Genomic DNA, 15314 nt, shown 5'->3' on the forward strand with positions numbered 1-15314 from the left:
GCATTTTTTCTTACTGTCGTATGTACCCCTCATAAGAAAAGCAGAATATAAAGATTTAATTCATGTAAATTCTTTATTTCCTAAAATTCTACACGATTAAGTCAAGTAAATTAATCTTTTCCACTAATTTCAATCACAATCTACGAGTTAATGTGTTTTAAAATTGTATTCTGTTATCACAACCAGAGAGAGAGAGAGCAGGAGCAATATTGACGGCAATAATATTTTAAGTTAAGGGCTTATTACACTTGACTGAATTCAGTCGTCTAAATGATTCAGTCACAAAATTCAGAAAAATGTAATCGCATTTAGGAAGGTAGCATTAAATCATTTAGAAACCTAATTAGGCTACTGAATTTAGTCAAGTGTAATAAGCCCTTTAGATGGATCCAAAATGATTTCGGAGTCATTCTATAAAACACCATATTTTCGTGACTAGGCGACAATTACTTGCATTTTTGTAGATATATTTCAAAAAGGTTACGAAGGAGAATTGTCGACGATCCATCTATAATAGTGAGCAATATTCGTGTACACGCTTGGTACTCCTTCACTGCCGCAGTTCTCAGAGCCGAAAGATACGATGCCGACCTGAAAATTAATGAGAAACCTGTGAAAAGCAGATCCTTCATAATTTAATGGAACACCATTTGGCTTGAAGAAACCTAATTACTATTTCATCTCTCCTAGCTGTTTCCTATATAATAGTTCAAGTTACAAAATATTGTATATATTAAACGAAACTACTACTACAATTATTTTGAACGATCACAAATTTTAATTGCTACAGATAGGTTCTACCATTCAATTTCAAGGATAAGGTAAAAATATAACAACAGACACCGAGGTCTCTCTCACCTGCACATATTTTCCATCTCTAAACAACAGTAGAGGAGCTCCCCCGAAACCTGAACAAGCATCTTTCCCCTCTTCCCCTCCTGCGCAGAGTTGTCCTTCGTTCACTGGTACCGACTCCCCGAAGACACGTTCACAGTCCTCTAGGGGAACTAGTGGGACTTCCAGCTGTTGTTGTCGGCTTACCTGGCGTTTAAAATATTATTGACTACATTTGAAATTAATGATTATGCTTTTAAGATTAAAGTACAGGTGCCTTGCCTAAAACAGTTAATTGAGACAACACAAGAACGATACAGTAACATATTCATATTACGTTAGGCGCAATAAAGGGTTATGAAGAGCTAGTGTTAAACTCTTGACCATAATATAGAGATACATATTATTCTGCATTGTCTATTACATAATTTTCCTCAATCATTACTTGATCCACGGAAACAGCAAGATTGACAGGACAAATGATACCATCAAATTCACCGTCCCATCGAAATTACTCTCCAACAATCACGGTCGAATTCAAGAGCAAAACAATTAGCTTGATACATGATACGACATTATAATTACGAACAGATGACTATCAACCCACCACGTTGTTTTGACCGGAGAGTTTGCCCCAACCAACGAGTGAAGCTCGTTCATTCAGTATGATTTCCGGCTTATCATTCAAACAGATCGGAGCTGCTGTCACTGGGAAAGAGAAAAATGATGATGATGATATGGAAGGGTGAGTGGCAGCAGGATGTTGGCTATCAGGCTGTCAGTCAACAAACTTGCGTTCAAGGGCAATGTGAAGGTCAATGTTGGAATGAATTTCATATTTATGATAATTGTATCTAGCATGAGAGATTTCAATTTTAAGCGGAATTTTCTAGGAGTAAATATAGGAATGATACAAAATGCTTTCAAAAATATATCTTTATGCTTATCTTTTGGTTTCTTAGCTTGGCGTATTGCACAGTTAACATTCAAGATAGTAAAAACTTTTTTTAATCTAAAATAAATAATGGAGGGCCGATTCAGATATTAGGACGAAGCTTTAAGTAATTCGACGGTCGGGACTATAAAGCCTAATTATTCCCATCTAGGAAAGAAATAAAAATGAGATACCGAACAAGAGAATATATTTTAAGCTGTGGAAATAATACAAGCATACCTGAATATTTAATTTCATCCTTCAGAATGATAAGCGCTATATCATGCCTGAATATCTTCTGCTCGTAACCTGGGTGTACGATAACGTTCTCCACTTTGATGGCTTGAGTCGGAGGCGCGCAGAAGAAGTCATTGCAGTCGGGGCTCCGGCCAATGTCCCATTCACCTAACACCACCGTTGATCTTAAGGGGAAAAAGTTTTTACTTTTGATTAGATTCTGTAAGGCAGTTGATGAGGCCCTTGAAAAATTTAACAAAAACTGAGTTTTATGAGAACGGATTGCACCTTGGGCGTAAGTTAGTCCATATTGGAGGAGAGAATTATAACAAAGATCAAATATAAGTAGTTTACTTATGGCCTTTACAAAAAAAAAACAATCCAGTGCCTGTTGCTCGAGGTATTTGGTATGATTGTAGAAAATTCTACCCATTACGATTTATTCGCAAACGAAAATAGTGGCGATCTAGTATTATAGAATGGTATCATTCAAATGGGAACTATATGATCAGATCTATGAGACATGACCACCTAACGTGGTCTTAAGAAGTATCCACCTTTAGTCCTAGGTTTAAAAAGCATCATCTTGAAGAAAGATAGGTAATGGACTAGCACTAAAGCCAGTACTAAAATAAAAACAAGTTATAAAACAACAAAAGATAGGAAGGTACTCACAATTTATATCCTTCTGGTTTAGCAAGGGCGCAATGTGCGGCTGTCAATATCACACGTTTTCCTATGATGGAGCCGCTGCACGCAAACCTCACGTTACCTGTCTCTTTGTCTGAAGCAAACAACAAAAAAAAATGTTCTATTAATTCTAAGAACTAACTCTAAAATATAGGTTAGTTGTTACGAACGAATTTGAATAGGTAGGACAAGATAATAATAAGTTTAGCATCAGTGTAAGGAAAATCCCAGTCAACAATGACACTAATTTGAAGCCTCGGGGTATGGCTAACCGCCTATTAGAATATACCATTGATTTATACATCATCCGCATATTATCCTTCTACATACATAGTTATTTGTTTGTACTTATTTCCTTACAATAACGTTCTAGACCTAGACGATTTATATAGGTATTCAATGGGAAACCTCAAAATCACGATACGAAAACAACAAATTGCTTACGGGAAATATTATCAGTCTTTAAAATGACGAAGATTCTTGGGAAAAAATCTGCGTACACGTATTGCTTGAAAACATGAAATAATGATATTATGATAAACATGAATGAAAACCGCGAACAAACTTACTCTCACTCATCTCACAAGATTACTGTTTCCCATAATGAGAAGCAACAATGTATTTGTATTTATGTGAAAATTCGGTGAGATTTCTGGCTTTGTTTGACAAAAACATCCAAACTAATCAATAAGTTATACATTTTGCCATAAGGGTGCGTCTTCACGGTGCATGTAGCTGGGGCAAGTTAAGTTAAAATATCGCGAGTGGGTATTTTGCTCTGCTGCAGCGTCTAGACACACCCTAAACAGCTCACTAGCCCCAGTACAACCCACTCGATGAATTACTAATAGCAATGTAAATCTGCTACCCGTACTTACGTGTGAACCCAACTCTAGCAGTCCAAGGCTGACTCCCAAGGCCACTGTATTCAACTCCCCTGACCATACTCTGGCCACACTGCTCCATACCATCTTGGAAGACCTTCCCACAGTCACAAGAAGGACAGCAGACATAGTCCTCATCATTTACATTGCCGCATATTAGTTGGTTGAGTCGGTGGAAATATCTGGAATAGTTATTGCGGATTTCAATTACTGATATACCTATCCAGTGTTTTGCGATTAGGAATTGTTTGTAGAAAATGTCAAAACTCAATTTCTGATCGCAAATCAACGGCTGACTGGTTATTGAAATCCTCCGTAAGGGATTGTTCACACCAAACGTATTGTCCGCCGCTTACTGTGAGTATACTCACTGTCTGCCCCAGTGTGAACGTCGACTCAATCTGCAGTAAGCGTACTCACCAAACCGACAGTAAGCTATAGCGTACGATGCGCTACATGTGTGAACAAAAGAAAAGGCTCGTGTAGGTTCACACTAGATGCGTACGCTGAGCGGCTGACTATTCTACACATAAAAGAGCTCAGTATTTGAACCCCCCAATCTTCATACATAACAGATGCTATGTCTTCCCAAGCGCATCTTCGTAAGTTTCTATCACTAGATTCTTCTGAATTCGCATTCCAAATACATTCTCTAGAATGTACTTCTGCAATAAACTTTTCGGTGTCGAACATCGCGAGGTGTCACGTGTCACGTCTGTCCTCATTGAAGTTTGTTTCTCAACGGCGGAGCGGCGCTATTCGGCAACTGCGTCCGCGTAGCCAATCCGCGTCCGCCGTGCATAGTCGCGTAGTAAAATAATCGGCCACTGAGAGTCAGCGACAACAGACGACGTAATAGCGTATAGTCGGTTCGGTGTGAACGACAATTTCAATATATATGGAAAGGCAATAAACTGCGTAACGCGCGCTCACAGTCAGCGGCCAACAATACGTCTGGTCTGAACGATGCCTTAAAGAACAAAATATTTAAATCTGGAGAAAGGGTGAGTACATAATGATGTTTTGCTTGGCTTTCACTGAGAATTTTACTTTACTTACCTATCTGATGAAAAACAAGAGAAGTCCATGAGATCTTCTATCAGTGGACAAGAACTGACTGGTACACATGTTGTGTTTTGTGGACAGGGACCCTGAAAGGAGACGGTGATAGATAAACTCTAAACGTAGGGCATACCATGTGTGTCATGAAAAAAGGTTCAGGTTTAAAATGAGGATCACATTACGAAAAAGACGGATTGATTGTGTGAAAGAAACATGACTCGAAAGGTAATGGTAGATACTTGCGGGACGAATTCAGATAGAGAAATATGAAAGAAGAATATTTAAGTAGATCCCAAATAAAATCGGGATATATGATGATGATAAACAAAACAAAATGAAATAAAACCATGAACTCACTCGGACACTTAGAAGATCGTCCTCGCTTTTGATCCCTCCCATCCCAACACTTAAACCTATACCTGAAAGTACGTAAACGTTTATTTAATTAATATTATGCTACTTTTTTTAATGTTCGAAGGCTATGTAAAGGACACGCCGTACTTTGTTAGAAATACAACATATTAATATCAATAACAACATATTACGACATTGTTTATAGGTAATGTTAACCCTTTCCCTTCCCGCGATGCAGAAACAATGGTTAAACAATATCTGTTTTTCGTAAATATTTAATTCACAGGACAGTCTGAAAACACCGAGGTAACAAACTTTTTCCAATAGGTACCTGTAGTTGTAACTGCTTAACACTATTCAACATTCTACCTACATAGGAAAATTTCTTTCGAGAGCTTTACCCCGGGTTACTTTAATTCAATATTTTTTAACTTAATTGGTATATAAACCATCAGTTGCTCTGGTAGTTTGCCATCAAACATGGCCTTGATACAAATAAATGATGTTATCATTTCATAGCGTGGCCTGATCGAGGCTGTCTATTGTGTCATCGGGCACCTGCAATTATTGGGTGCATCATTTGTTCAAATGACATGACATGGGAAATTACTATAGGCCAAACGGAGTTTTCAGGAAAACCTATATCGCGTAATAGAAGAAATTTTTTTTTTTAAATCTTTGTACAATTTTCCCAATTCGTCTCCACGTTTTCATTCGACAAAATTTTACGCAGCACGAATATCTTACTACCTGTCTTAAATTACGTAGAAGTAGTAGCGCAAGTTACGTAGGTTGGGCAGGTACACACAATTGTATCTGCTCTGTTACAAATTATAATAAGGCAAAACTTTATAATCTAAGTCATCTTTATAAATATTTTTAATTATATTTAATTCTTTATAATATTTTTATTATTTACTTACAGCATAATTAAATCAAAATGCCAGATATAAAATTGCGTTCACTGAAGGCAGCAAACGCACGAGGTGTAATTAAAATTAACATAAACACAATTGTAGGGTTCAAATGAAGGTATAATTAGTCTGAACTCTACAAAGTTCATGCTATAAAAAAATGATGCTATGCCTCGCAAGTTATTTGAAACAAAGCAAATCCAAGCCTCTCAATAATTGAACTTAAGTTTAAACAATACTCTACATTAATTCATGTTAAATTATGATTTCATATGATAGCCTATATTTAAAAACAACATACCAAAAAAATATTTATCTAAAATATACTTACTTCCAAATTGAGCATTAGTCCACTGGAAAACACTTAAAAATAGCACAAAACAACACACTTTGATAGCCATCATTATTTTTTTGCACTTATAAATAAAATTAATACAAAAAACTCCTAAAAGTCCTAAAGTTCACGAAACATTCCCCACAATTTTATATTCTTTAACTTTAATTTATTTTAGCGATAATGATGAACAATGATGGGTAGCCGTCAGCATCGTTAGATGGAACACAACAAAAATGATGCGGTAGAGAGCTTCCATTTCGACCGACGCGGTTCAGAGGTTGTGAATCTTTGGTAATTCAGTTCAGGTATTTACTAAAAACGAAGATTTTATTTTATTTTTAAGATAATTAATTGTTACAGAAGTGTAGGGTTACATACATATTTACAGATTTTTTTGATAAAGTAGAAAATACTATAATGGATGAAGAAAACGGGGCTCTTTTTTAAGCTCAATTAAGAATAATTATTTTAACATCTGCTTAAACCTATTAAAGAGTATGCTTGATATAATAATATGCTTATACATACTTATATCAAGTTTTTAATCGCAAAGTTATAAAATATTAAAAACAGTTGACAACCTATGCGGTAACATGATTCACCGCTACAAACGTTTGCCTCAGATTGATGCAGGCATTCACACCTATTCACTGACATTAAGCGCTAGTTCAGACACGGCGGGAACCGCGCGATTATAGAATCGCATGGAAATCGCGCGGGTCTTATTTATATGAGTTAGTTAGTAATCGTTCAGACATAACCGCGCGGTTAATCAAGCCGCGCGATTACCGCAACCCAACCGCCAGAAAATAGAATCGCGCTGCTCCCGCGCGTTTCTATTACTATGGAGTCTTTAATTCACGCATATGCACAATACAAACCACTGGTAAAATCCATAAATTATAGTAGAATATTAGACAGGAACAAATTATTCAATCATTTGTATATGATAAACAAAAGAAAGCCTTCCCATGTATCGTATCGTATTTTATCTACTATTATTGCTAACACATTTATTCAATAACATAGGTGTTAACTAAATGATATATTGCAATGATAAATTATATCCTATTATTAAAGAATCTAACATAACAGTTTCATACCAATCCATTAAAAGCTGCCCATCCAGCAAAATAGATGTACAAAGTACGGCCGTCTACGATTCACAAGGAACATTGCGAACGAAGCGTGTCGGTTCTAATCTTTGCAAAATCAGTTTTTATTACATAGTTTATTGTGTTACGTTTTTGTGTAACGCGGTGTCGTTCACATCATTGGGCTACGGACACTGGACTCTTAACAATGTCTTCGTTCCCAGAAATAGAAGACCTGATTATAACTGGATCTGTTACCGCATACTGTTTTTTTATTAGGTTGTGTGATTAAATTTTGTATTGGATTGCCGAAATACTTCTATTTTTGCAGACTTTGCAGACTCCTGCGAAATACTCTTAGCTAACATTAGTAAATAAAAAAATCCTTGTTGTAATGACTACGTATTAGATACGCTAACATGCCATAGATTTTATTTCCAAACACACTTTTTATAAACAAAACCTACTTTCTGTTTATACATTCTAAAATGATACGGTACGGCATACAACGCTTTCCTAGTCCCATTGGTTTTGTGTTATATTGCGAGCATCCGCGCGGGTCGTAGCCCGCTAGTTCACACTATGACATCAACATTGTTTGAAGCACGTAAAAAATTACTTCCTAATCAGATAATGGAACAATTTCATACAATTAACCGGCACGGATTTTGGAAATGACGGCACCATTGTTACTCGGCCTTTAATTTATGACACGAGGCTGTTTACCGTAGGTATAATTACTATTTTTTTTGTGATGAGTAGGAGTACTACTTAAATATGTGAAAATTCCTATTGCTTTAGGTTGAATCGAATAAAATCGCGCCATCGATTCATCTAGTGGATGTCCACTGCCATTAATAGTAAATACTTAATGATAAATTGATAAATAAAAATAATGAACGTCAAAACATCGGGCAACTCAAGAAAATTGTCTCCATAGACCACATAGACATACGAAGCTATACTTTTTGAGGTTGATAATTCCAAAGAGGAATAAATACAATAGAACGTATGTCAAGTTTGAATTAATGTCAAGGTAAATCCAGAAAAAATGGCAAAGCAAAGAGCAATTATTTGATAAATTTTACAAGGACTGGGACCAAACATAATGTTTGTATAGTTAAATTCTAATTTTGTAAAGTCTTTAAAAGCATCAAATTAGTGAACCATTTTTCAGATGACTACTAAATAGCATAGATTTCTCGTTAAACCGCTCCTAAAATGACAGACACACGCGATTACCATCACCATCCATCCAGTGTATTTTCAACTGACACCATGAAATTAGCCAGTAGTGCCTCCGAGCAAAATGTTTATTTCACCTACGTGTGTCTTGTCAATGATATCAAACCCGGTGGCACTTTTAATCCCAAATATGGGCTCAATGAGAAAACATCACAAGATGTGATCGATGTTTCATCTGCCCATAATGAGGAGGTAAGTTGGCATCAAATTATCTAGGCATATAATAATCTAGAACGTGACAAAATAAACTTTGTACCTACTAATTTATTAGGTGAATCAGGAGGACCAACCTATACAAGTAGAAAGATCGAAAGCGCTTCACGAACTAGTGGAATCGTACAAGAAAGCAGAACAAGCTGACCAGAATGAAACTGACTCATCTACGCCATATGTTAGCAAGTTTTTGTATTGCTTTTGTGTCTTCTTTTATGGTTGTTTACATTTCTATTTTAACGTGACTTTACATTAGCCAACCACTACGTCGGGCGACGATAGCGAGTTATCGGAGATCGATGAGTGTAATTTCATACCCTGTGACAACCCAAACGTTTTAAAACTAACCAAAATGAAGTGGCTAACTGAGGATACCGAAGATGGCCCCGATTCTAGGTTTGTATCCAAAGAAAAAAATATTCTAAATCGCGGCGACTGTTCCGAATATACACTGACATGGTGTCATTCCAGAAAAGTAAACGCATTAACAGGTGCCAATTTAACTATTAAGAAACGAAGACCTGTATAATATGCGAAGATGGTGAAATGTAGGTAATTTTTATCGAAACGCATGATTTTCACTGAGCCTGTCAACATGTTGGGAATTTTTTAGATTTGTGCTCACACCTGTGCTGTTTTCAGTTCACCATCGATATCACCTACAACTTCGAGCTCTAACTGTAGTAAAGTTTCCGAAGATGAAATCAAAGAAGATGTTAATGGTTTGGGAGACAAATATTTGTCGACTATACTGCGGTTGGACAAAGAGCACAACATGTTTGGCTTGTCAAACATTGCCATAGTTGGAGCCAAACCATCTAAGATGAAACGCAAGGACGATGATAGGCCTGTGTTCCATCAAACAGCTATCGTCCAAATATGTTGTGGCAAGGGTTGTTGCAAGTATAAGGTATGTTCAATTGTTTATATCCATATTTGTGCAAAATTGCACATATGAAAAAAATATTTATTTATATTTTTATTTCAGAGCAACACGGATCTACCATTATCTTTGAAGGGGGTCGGTATTGTTGATACTTCCTAACATCTTTACAAAACATGAATTAAGTTTGCTCGTTATCATACTTATTCGACGTATTTCTACATTTCAGTGTGGCGGTTGTAGAGGCTGTTGTGCCGATCCATGCTGCACTATTTGTGTGCCACCATGCACCCCTCCATCCTGTGTGGTGATTATATTACTTTTCTACTATCATAGTTTAAAGCGTATTTTCTTATTGTAATTTTTATTTTTCTTCTTATTTTTAGGAAGAATTACCGCCGTGTAGTCCTTTCGTGAGTAAAGTTTGATCACTTCATAATCACTTCGATTTGTAACAAGAATTTTATTCACAATGACCGTGCATCCTAATTTGTTTTTGCAGTGCTCTTCATGTCCAAGAGGAAAATGTTCTTGCAAGGTTAGGAATAAAATTTTGCGAAGTAAAATAATAAGCTTTTTTAAATTATTCTAAAATTATCCATAAATATATATTTTTAATCTATGTTTTATGATTTTTGCAGTACACATGCAAACCTTCTAAATGCACGGTGGATTGCAGTAACTGCTTTGGCTTAAAGGTTTGAACGATAAATACATTCGTGACGTACATTTGTTTGTATGAAAACTTATATATAACGATATTAATATTACAGATCAAATTGAATCGCAAACCAAAATACGAAGCTCCGGCGGTCGAATTAACTCCACGAGCTAGTTGCGAGCTACAAAAAGTTTGTATTGGATGCCTTGTTTTCCTAACATGCTTACAGTCCACGCCAAATAAATTTGCAATTTAGGAGTTTGCCTCTTTAGTTTTTTTTTTTTATTTTACTGTGAAGTCGAAGTAGCCAACTTCGGACAAGCAAAGAGTCTCAGGAAATATCCTTTCGAATAAATGCACATGGTGCTAGCTTCAGAATTGCAAAATTATTTGGCGGGGACTGTTTAGTTACCTGATCTTCCGATCTGACCTGATCGAAACTGAGTTTATTCCTTCCACCTAGCCACTGGCAGCTCGATCCTGCCATCACCTGCCTCAGTGCATTCCACCTTCGTCGTGCTTCCCTTACCTGATGCCCTGCTTCTGGCCGGCTCGACCCTCAGCCCCTTGTACCTCGCCAGCGCGGTGCTTCCACAATCCCCCGTGCCCGGCAGCTAGGAAACGTGCAAGAGTGTCTCCACCTAGGGAGTATATTTGCCCGAAGGTGAATTTTTAATGCACCTAAATAGTAATTTAAGTTGAACATGATTAATACTTTAGTTATTTTTCGTTCTTCGTCACGTAAAAAATATCTTTTTTTTTCAGAAATGCGTGGATGAGCAAAAGCAAACGAAATGTGATAATGATATTTGCCCTGGGGTAAGATAAATAACTTTATCCTTGAACATACTTCATTACTGCAGAAATGTAGGACTGCAGTAATGACACGATTAAAATAGTTTCAAGTCCCGGATTACCTTGTGTATTAATTACTGGTACCTTGTGCTTTTTTCTAGAATAATCTTGTGCTGAGACGAGCTTTAGAAAATAGATTTGGCATGCCACCTCCTTCAAGTTAATAATGGTTTTGCCGCATGACAATCATCCCTGTTGCGATTGCAAAACGGTAAGTGCTAGACTGCTATTGAGGATGTTTACAATAATTTTGAAGCATTGCCGTTATTTGGATGTATTCTAACTTTTAGGATGTTGATGGCTCTCATAAACAAATAGAAGAAAGTATTGAAGTTAAAATACATGGAAAAAAGAAGAAAAAACCCGTAAGTTGATCTTGTTTATGCTTAAGTAGTTTTTTTTAACCCAACCAAAGAAGATAATTTATTTGCTTTTACATATGTAGCTTATTACATTTATAAATTCAAAAAAACAGTTTCAGGATATAAATTCATATAAATTGGGTATTGTTTCAGAAACATAATATTAAATGCGAATGTTCGAAGCCCGGGTGTGCCAGTTGCTTCGTGAGTAGACCCCAGGTAAAGAAAAAATGCTAATGCTAAAAATGTTAGTTCTGTCTTAAAAGTTGTTTAAAGTTGGTTAAAAATTAGGAATTTTGTCTATATCTTCGATGAATATGAATAATTGGGGAGAGTCGTGCTCACTTTTAAATTGGGTTTTTACATTATTTGCAGAAAAGAGAAGATAGCGGAAATTAAAAACGTTTCATTAAAAACCGCTGCATATGTCGCTCAAATCGCGACTTTGGTCGAGACGAATTCAGGCAGGTATGTGTTCATCAATCAGATACCTTCATAGTTACCTACTGTAATCCATGTATAAGACAGGGCATCTTATCTTGGTAGGTCGAAAACCTACGACTCTGGTTTTAACGCATCATACCTAATTAAAATAATATATTCGGACGGAATGCCTTCAAATGCAACTAATCACCACTGCTAAGAATTCAAACGGCTTAAAGAAGTCTGGCAATATCTGGCTACTACATAGCCTGCACGTCGAATTAAGAAGTTTTATTATTAACTTTGCAGGCTGGAAAATATAACAACTACGACGCTGAACAGAACGGCCACTGGGATCAGGATGACAAGATAATGATTCTGAATGATTAAAAGAATGCAATAAAAATTAAAGAGTAGCCATTAAATTATGTTTTATTTATTACGTTTGATTAATCTCTAGACACCACGTATTTTTGAACGCAACCCTTATGGGGTGGCAACTTGTGGGTTATTTGGTCTATTACAGTATACGGAGGGGTTCCTTGAGCGATGTGGCAATAATCACTGCAGTACATAAATGGCGCGATGTTCGTTTGGAAAGGATTGGGAGGGAATGGAGCCAGGTCGAACACCTCCCCGTGACCATATGACGCGAGGTCCGATAGAGCGTACGGAACTTTGTATTTACTGTGTGTTTCCGATTTAAAGACACTGTAAGAAAAAATAATGTCACGGCCCTTTCATACGGCAGTCCAGTTTTTTGCAGGATACCGTTTTTTGCAGGATCCCGTTTGATCGCAAAAGATATTATATGTTAGCGTTCACACGAGCAAACCGCATGCAGGATCCTGCAAAATGCTGTTCCCGTCGATTTGTGCGATTCGGTTTTGTCACTTTAAACTGGATCGTTTGTCCAGTCAAAAGCGGGAATCCTGCAAAAACGGACGCTGTGTTCACACGTAGTTCAGTTTTGCAGGATACAGTAAACTGCCGGTCCCGCAAAACTGGACTGCCGTGTGAAAGGGCTGTTAGTCGAAATCGTTAGGAAACCTGACAAGCGAAACTGTTATGGTAGTCGAGACTTGTTGGTAACAAAATTGTGGTTTTCAGTACACGTAAGTATTCACACAATATAAAAAAACAAACTTTTTGCAGTCATATGAACACTGCATAGGTTTCAACCGTCATTCGTGCCAAATAGGGAAAACTGGAGATACATGTAATGAGAACCTAGAGTAATTAAATTCCTCACCCTTTCAAATTATTGACAGGATTATGGCAGGCCGCCACCTCCCTATATTCTTTGCCTACATGGATTCTATCATATACGCTTCTACGAACAGTACCAGTTAAAGGCATCCATATTTCTTTGTGTCGTGGTCCGAAGCCTTTCACCTGTAATTTAAGGTACATATGCACATTAGGTACATATATTAGGTACACACACGTTTTCAAAATGATCATTCTTCTATGCATTCGAGGATCCAATATTGAAGCTTAACCGTCCTTACCTTGGGAGTATTTGATTCAGTGTAGAAAGTGATATGATCCTTAGCGCCAATGCCATATTGGTCGTCAGGGGTAAAGGGTCTATGATTAGCTCTGTAAGTTGACACATAGGGATCCATGAGTCTTCTGTACCCCCCTGGGACGTTGTCAAATATAACGGGGGCTTCATTTCTTCCAGCTGCTACAGCCTATAAGGTTTTAGTGGCCTAACTATCATCAATTTTACAAATAAGTGTAGATGAAGCTTTTCTATTTAATTTAATTAAACAGTATTTTGATCCTTTAGGAGGCCTATGTTGGTATGTACAAAGCTACTTACTACAGCTGCTACAAAAAAGTATAGGATTACAAGTACACTGCAGAACTGGGAGGAAACTGTTGGACTCTTTTTGAACAGTTTATTTAATACTTCTGCACATTCTGTACAAGGGCGGACTTAACGCCTTAGGCGTTTTCTACCAGTCTACTTTTGGGTGGTGGAGAAATAGCAGTGGTAGGTGCAAAGTTTAGGTATATGATATTTAATTAGACTCACAGGAAAAATATATTCCGGGTCAGGTGCTTTTATTTCTACCGGAGGAGGTGCTAAAGGTGACTTCGCTAGACCTCTGTAGTTATCTTTCATTTCCGACAGCATTTGTGGCTTCGTTATACTTTTCCCTTGTAACTGGAACGTAGTACAACATTTGTTTTACGGTTATCGTGGAAATTTTAAAACCTACGTGATTGTGTCTAACGAAGATTCGAAAATCTACATATTCCTTAAGTACATTAGATTCTTTAAAAGTATAGACAGACATGTGTTACTAGGGAGTTTGTAGTGCCACTTCTTCCCAGCAAAAACACGGAAGTGGTAAAGGGTGGGCATTTTGGGGACAGTCTTTTCAGGTTCATAAAGTGCCGTATTTCTGCCAAATTAGAATAAACTCTATACATAAACTGTATAATAAATATATTTTACAATACGACATTTATTTTCTTACCCGTTTCTCAAGTCCTGTCAGGAATATAACTCGTCGGCAGTTGATGGCACAATCTGATCTCTCCATCGCTTTATTGGGGTTTGGCTTGACGCAGTATTCGCCAGTGGTGGTTTTGTATGACTCTTTTTCAACCACCATGTCTCTGCCTGTCACCCGAGTTGGAAGAGGCTCGTCAATTTTCTACAAGAATATAATTTTTGAATATTTTCTAAAAAATAAAAGCTGCTCTACAAAGTTGATGTTCTTGTTTGTACTTTTTTCTTTTATTACAATTTTATCTATAAGTAGTTAAGTGCTTACATAAATAAATGATCATCATCTCATATTAAACTATTGCTACCAAGGATACCTCATGTTTTAGGTAAGTTGTACTTAATACCTACGTACAGACTAGAATAAATGAAAGATACTTACACAATCCAAGCTATGCGGTATACCAGGTATATGCCGAAGCCCAATACTGGTGCCAGTCCTAGTTTCATTGTTGGAGAGTCTCAGTGGAATATTGTACTGCACATTACCCCAAGTATTGACATTCTGGATCAAGAGGTCGTTCAAAACTAATGGCTTACAAGCCTTTGGTTCCGTCATAATGATTAAATTATCACGATAAAATTATTAACAAAAATATTGGAATATAAAATTAACCAGCAACAGTGATATGACATAAAAGCAGTTGACAGTTCTTTTTTTTCAGATTGTTTATGTACGAATTTAAAATTATCATGAAATTATCTGATTGAGTAAAAAGTTTGAGTATTTATTTGAATGAGTATGACCCAACTGGGATCTAAGCCTATAGTATGACCTGGGCGTATGTGTAGTGTGTTTTGTGACTAA

General features: G+C 36.8%; 3 protein-coding genes and 1 long non-coding RNA gene across 4 annotated transcripts; 2 read left to right on the forward strand and 2 right to left on the reverse strand.

The window, feature by feature from the left end:
• Positions 1-59: 59 nt before the first annotated feature.
• On the reverse strand, positions 60-6488 carry LOC124636275 (CLIP domain-containing serine protease 14D-like). The gene is made up of 9 exons (XM_047172304.1): positions 6241-6488; positions 4999-5060; positions 4639-4730; positions 3574-3761; positions 2681-2789; positions 2009-2190; positions 1442-1542; positions 859-1041; positions 60-591 (listed from the first exon to the last, which is right to left on the reverse strand). Exons 1-9 carry the CDS (start codon positions 6311-6313, stop codon positions 481-483), a joined length of 1101 nt encoding a protein of 366 aa, XP_047028260.1. The 5' UTR covers positions 6314-6488; the 3' UTR covers positions 60-480.
• A 1438-nt stretch (positions 6489-7926) lies between these two features.
• LOC124636443 lies at positions 7927-11408 on the forward strand. The gene is made up of 13 exons (XM_047172536.1): positions 7927-8777; positions 8857-8976; positions 9055-9194; positions 9441-9708; positions 9787-9819; positions 9911-9988; positions 10068-10094; positions 10184-10219; positions 10323-10379; positions 10455-10532; positions 10806-11006; positions 11108-11161; positions 11299-11408. The coding sequence occupies exons 1-13, from the start codon at positions 8562-8564 to the stop codon at positions 11359-11361; spliced, it is 1371 nt and encodes a 456-aa protein (XP_047028492.1). The 5' UTR covers positions 7927-8561; the 3' UTR covers positions 11362-11408.
• Positions 11409-11709: 301 nt separating this feature from the next.
• LOC124636612 lies at positions 11710-12394 on the forward strand. The gene is made up of 3 exons (XR_006985141.1): positions 11710-11778; positions 11935-12027; positions 12292-12394. It is a non-coding gene; the product is annotated as an uncharacterized LOC124636612 (long non-coding RNA).
• A 37-nt stretch (positions 12395-12431) lies between these two features.
• Positions 12432-15065, reverse strand: LOC124636505. The gene is made up of 6 exons (XM_047172620.1): positions 14889-15065; positions 14475-14654; positions 14027-14158; positions 13494-13679; positions 13235-13377; positions 12432-12693 (listed from the first exon to the last, which is right to left on the reverse strand). The coding sequence occupies exons 1-6, from the start codon at positions 15063-15065 to the stop codon at positions 12432-12434; spliced, it is 1080 nt and encodes a 359-aa protein (XP_047028576.1).
• Positions 15066-15314: the final 249 nt, after the last annotated feature.

The sequence above is a fragment of the Helicoverpa zea genome, chromosome 14, assembly GCF_022581195.2.
Source record: "Helicoverpa zea isolate HzStark_Cry1AcR chromosome 14, ilHelZeax1.1, whole genome shotgun sequence".
Taxonomy (NCBI): domain Eukaryota; kingdom Metazoa; phylum Arthropoda; class Insecta; order Lepidoptera; family Noctuidae; genus Helicoverpa; species Helicoverpa zea.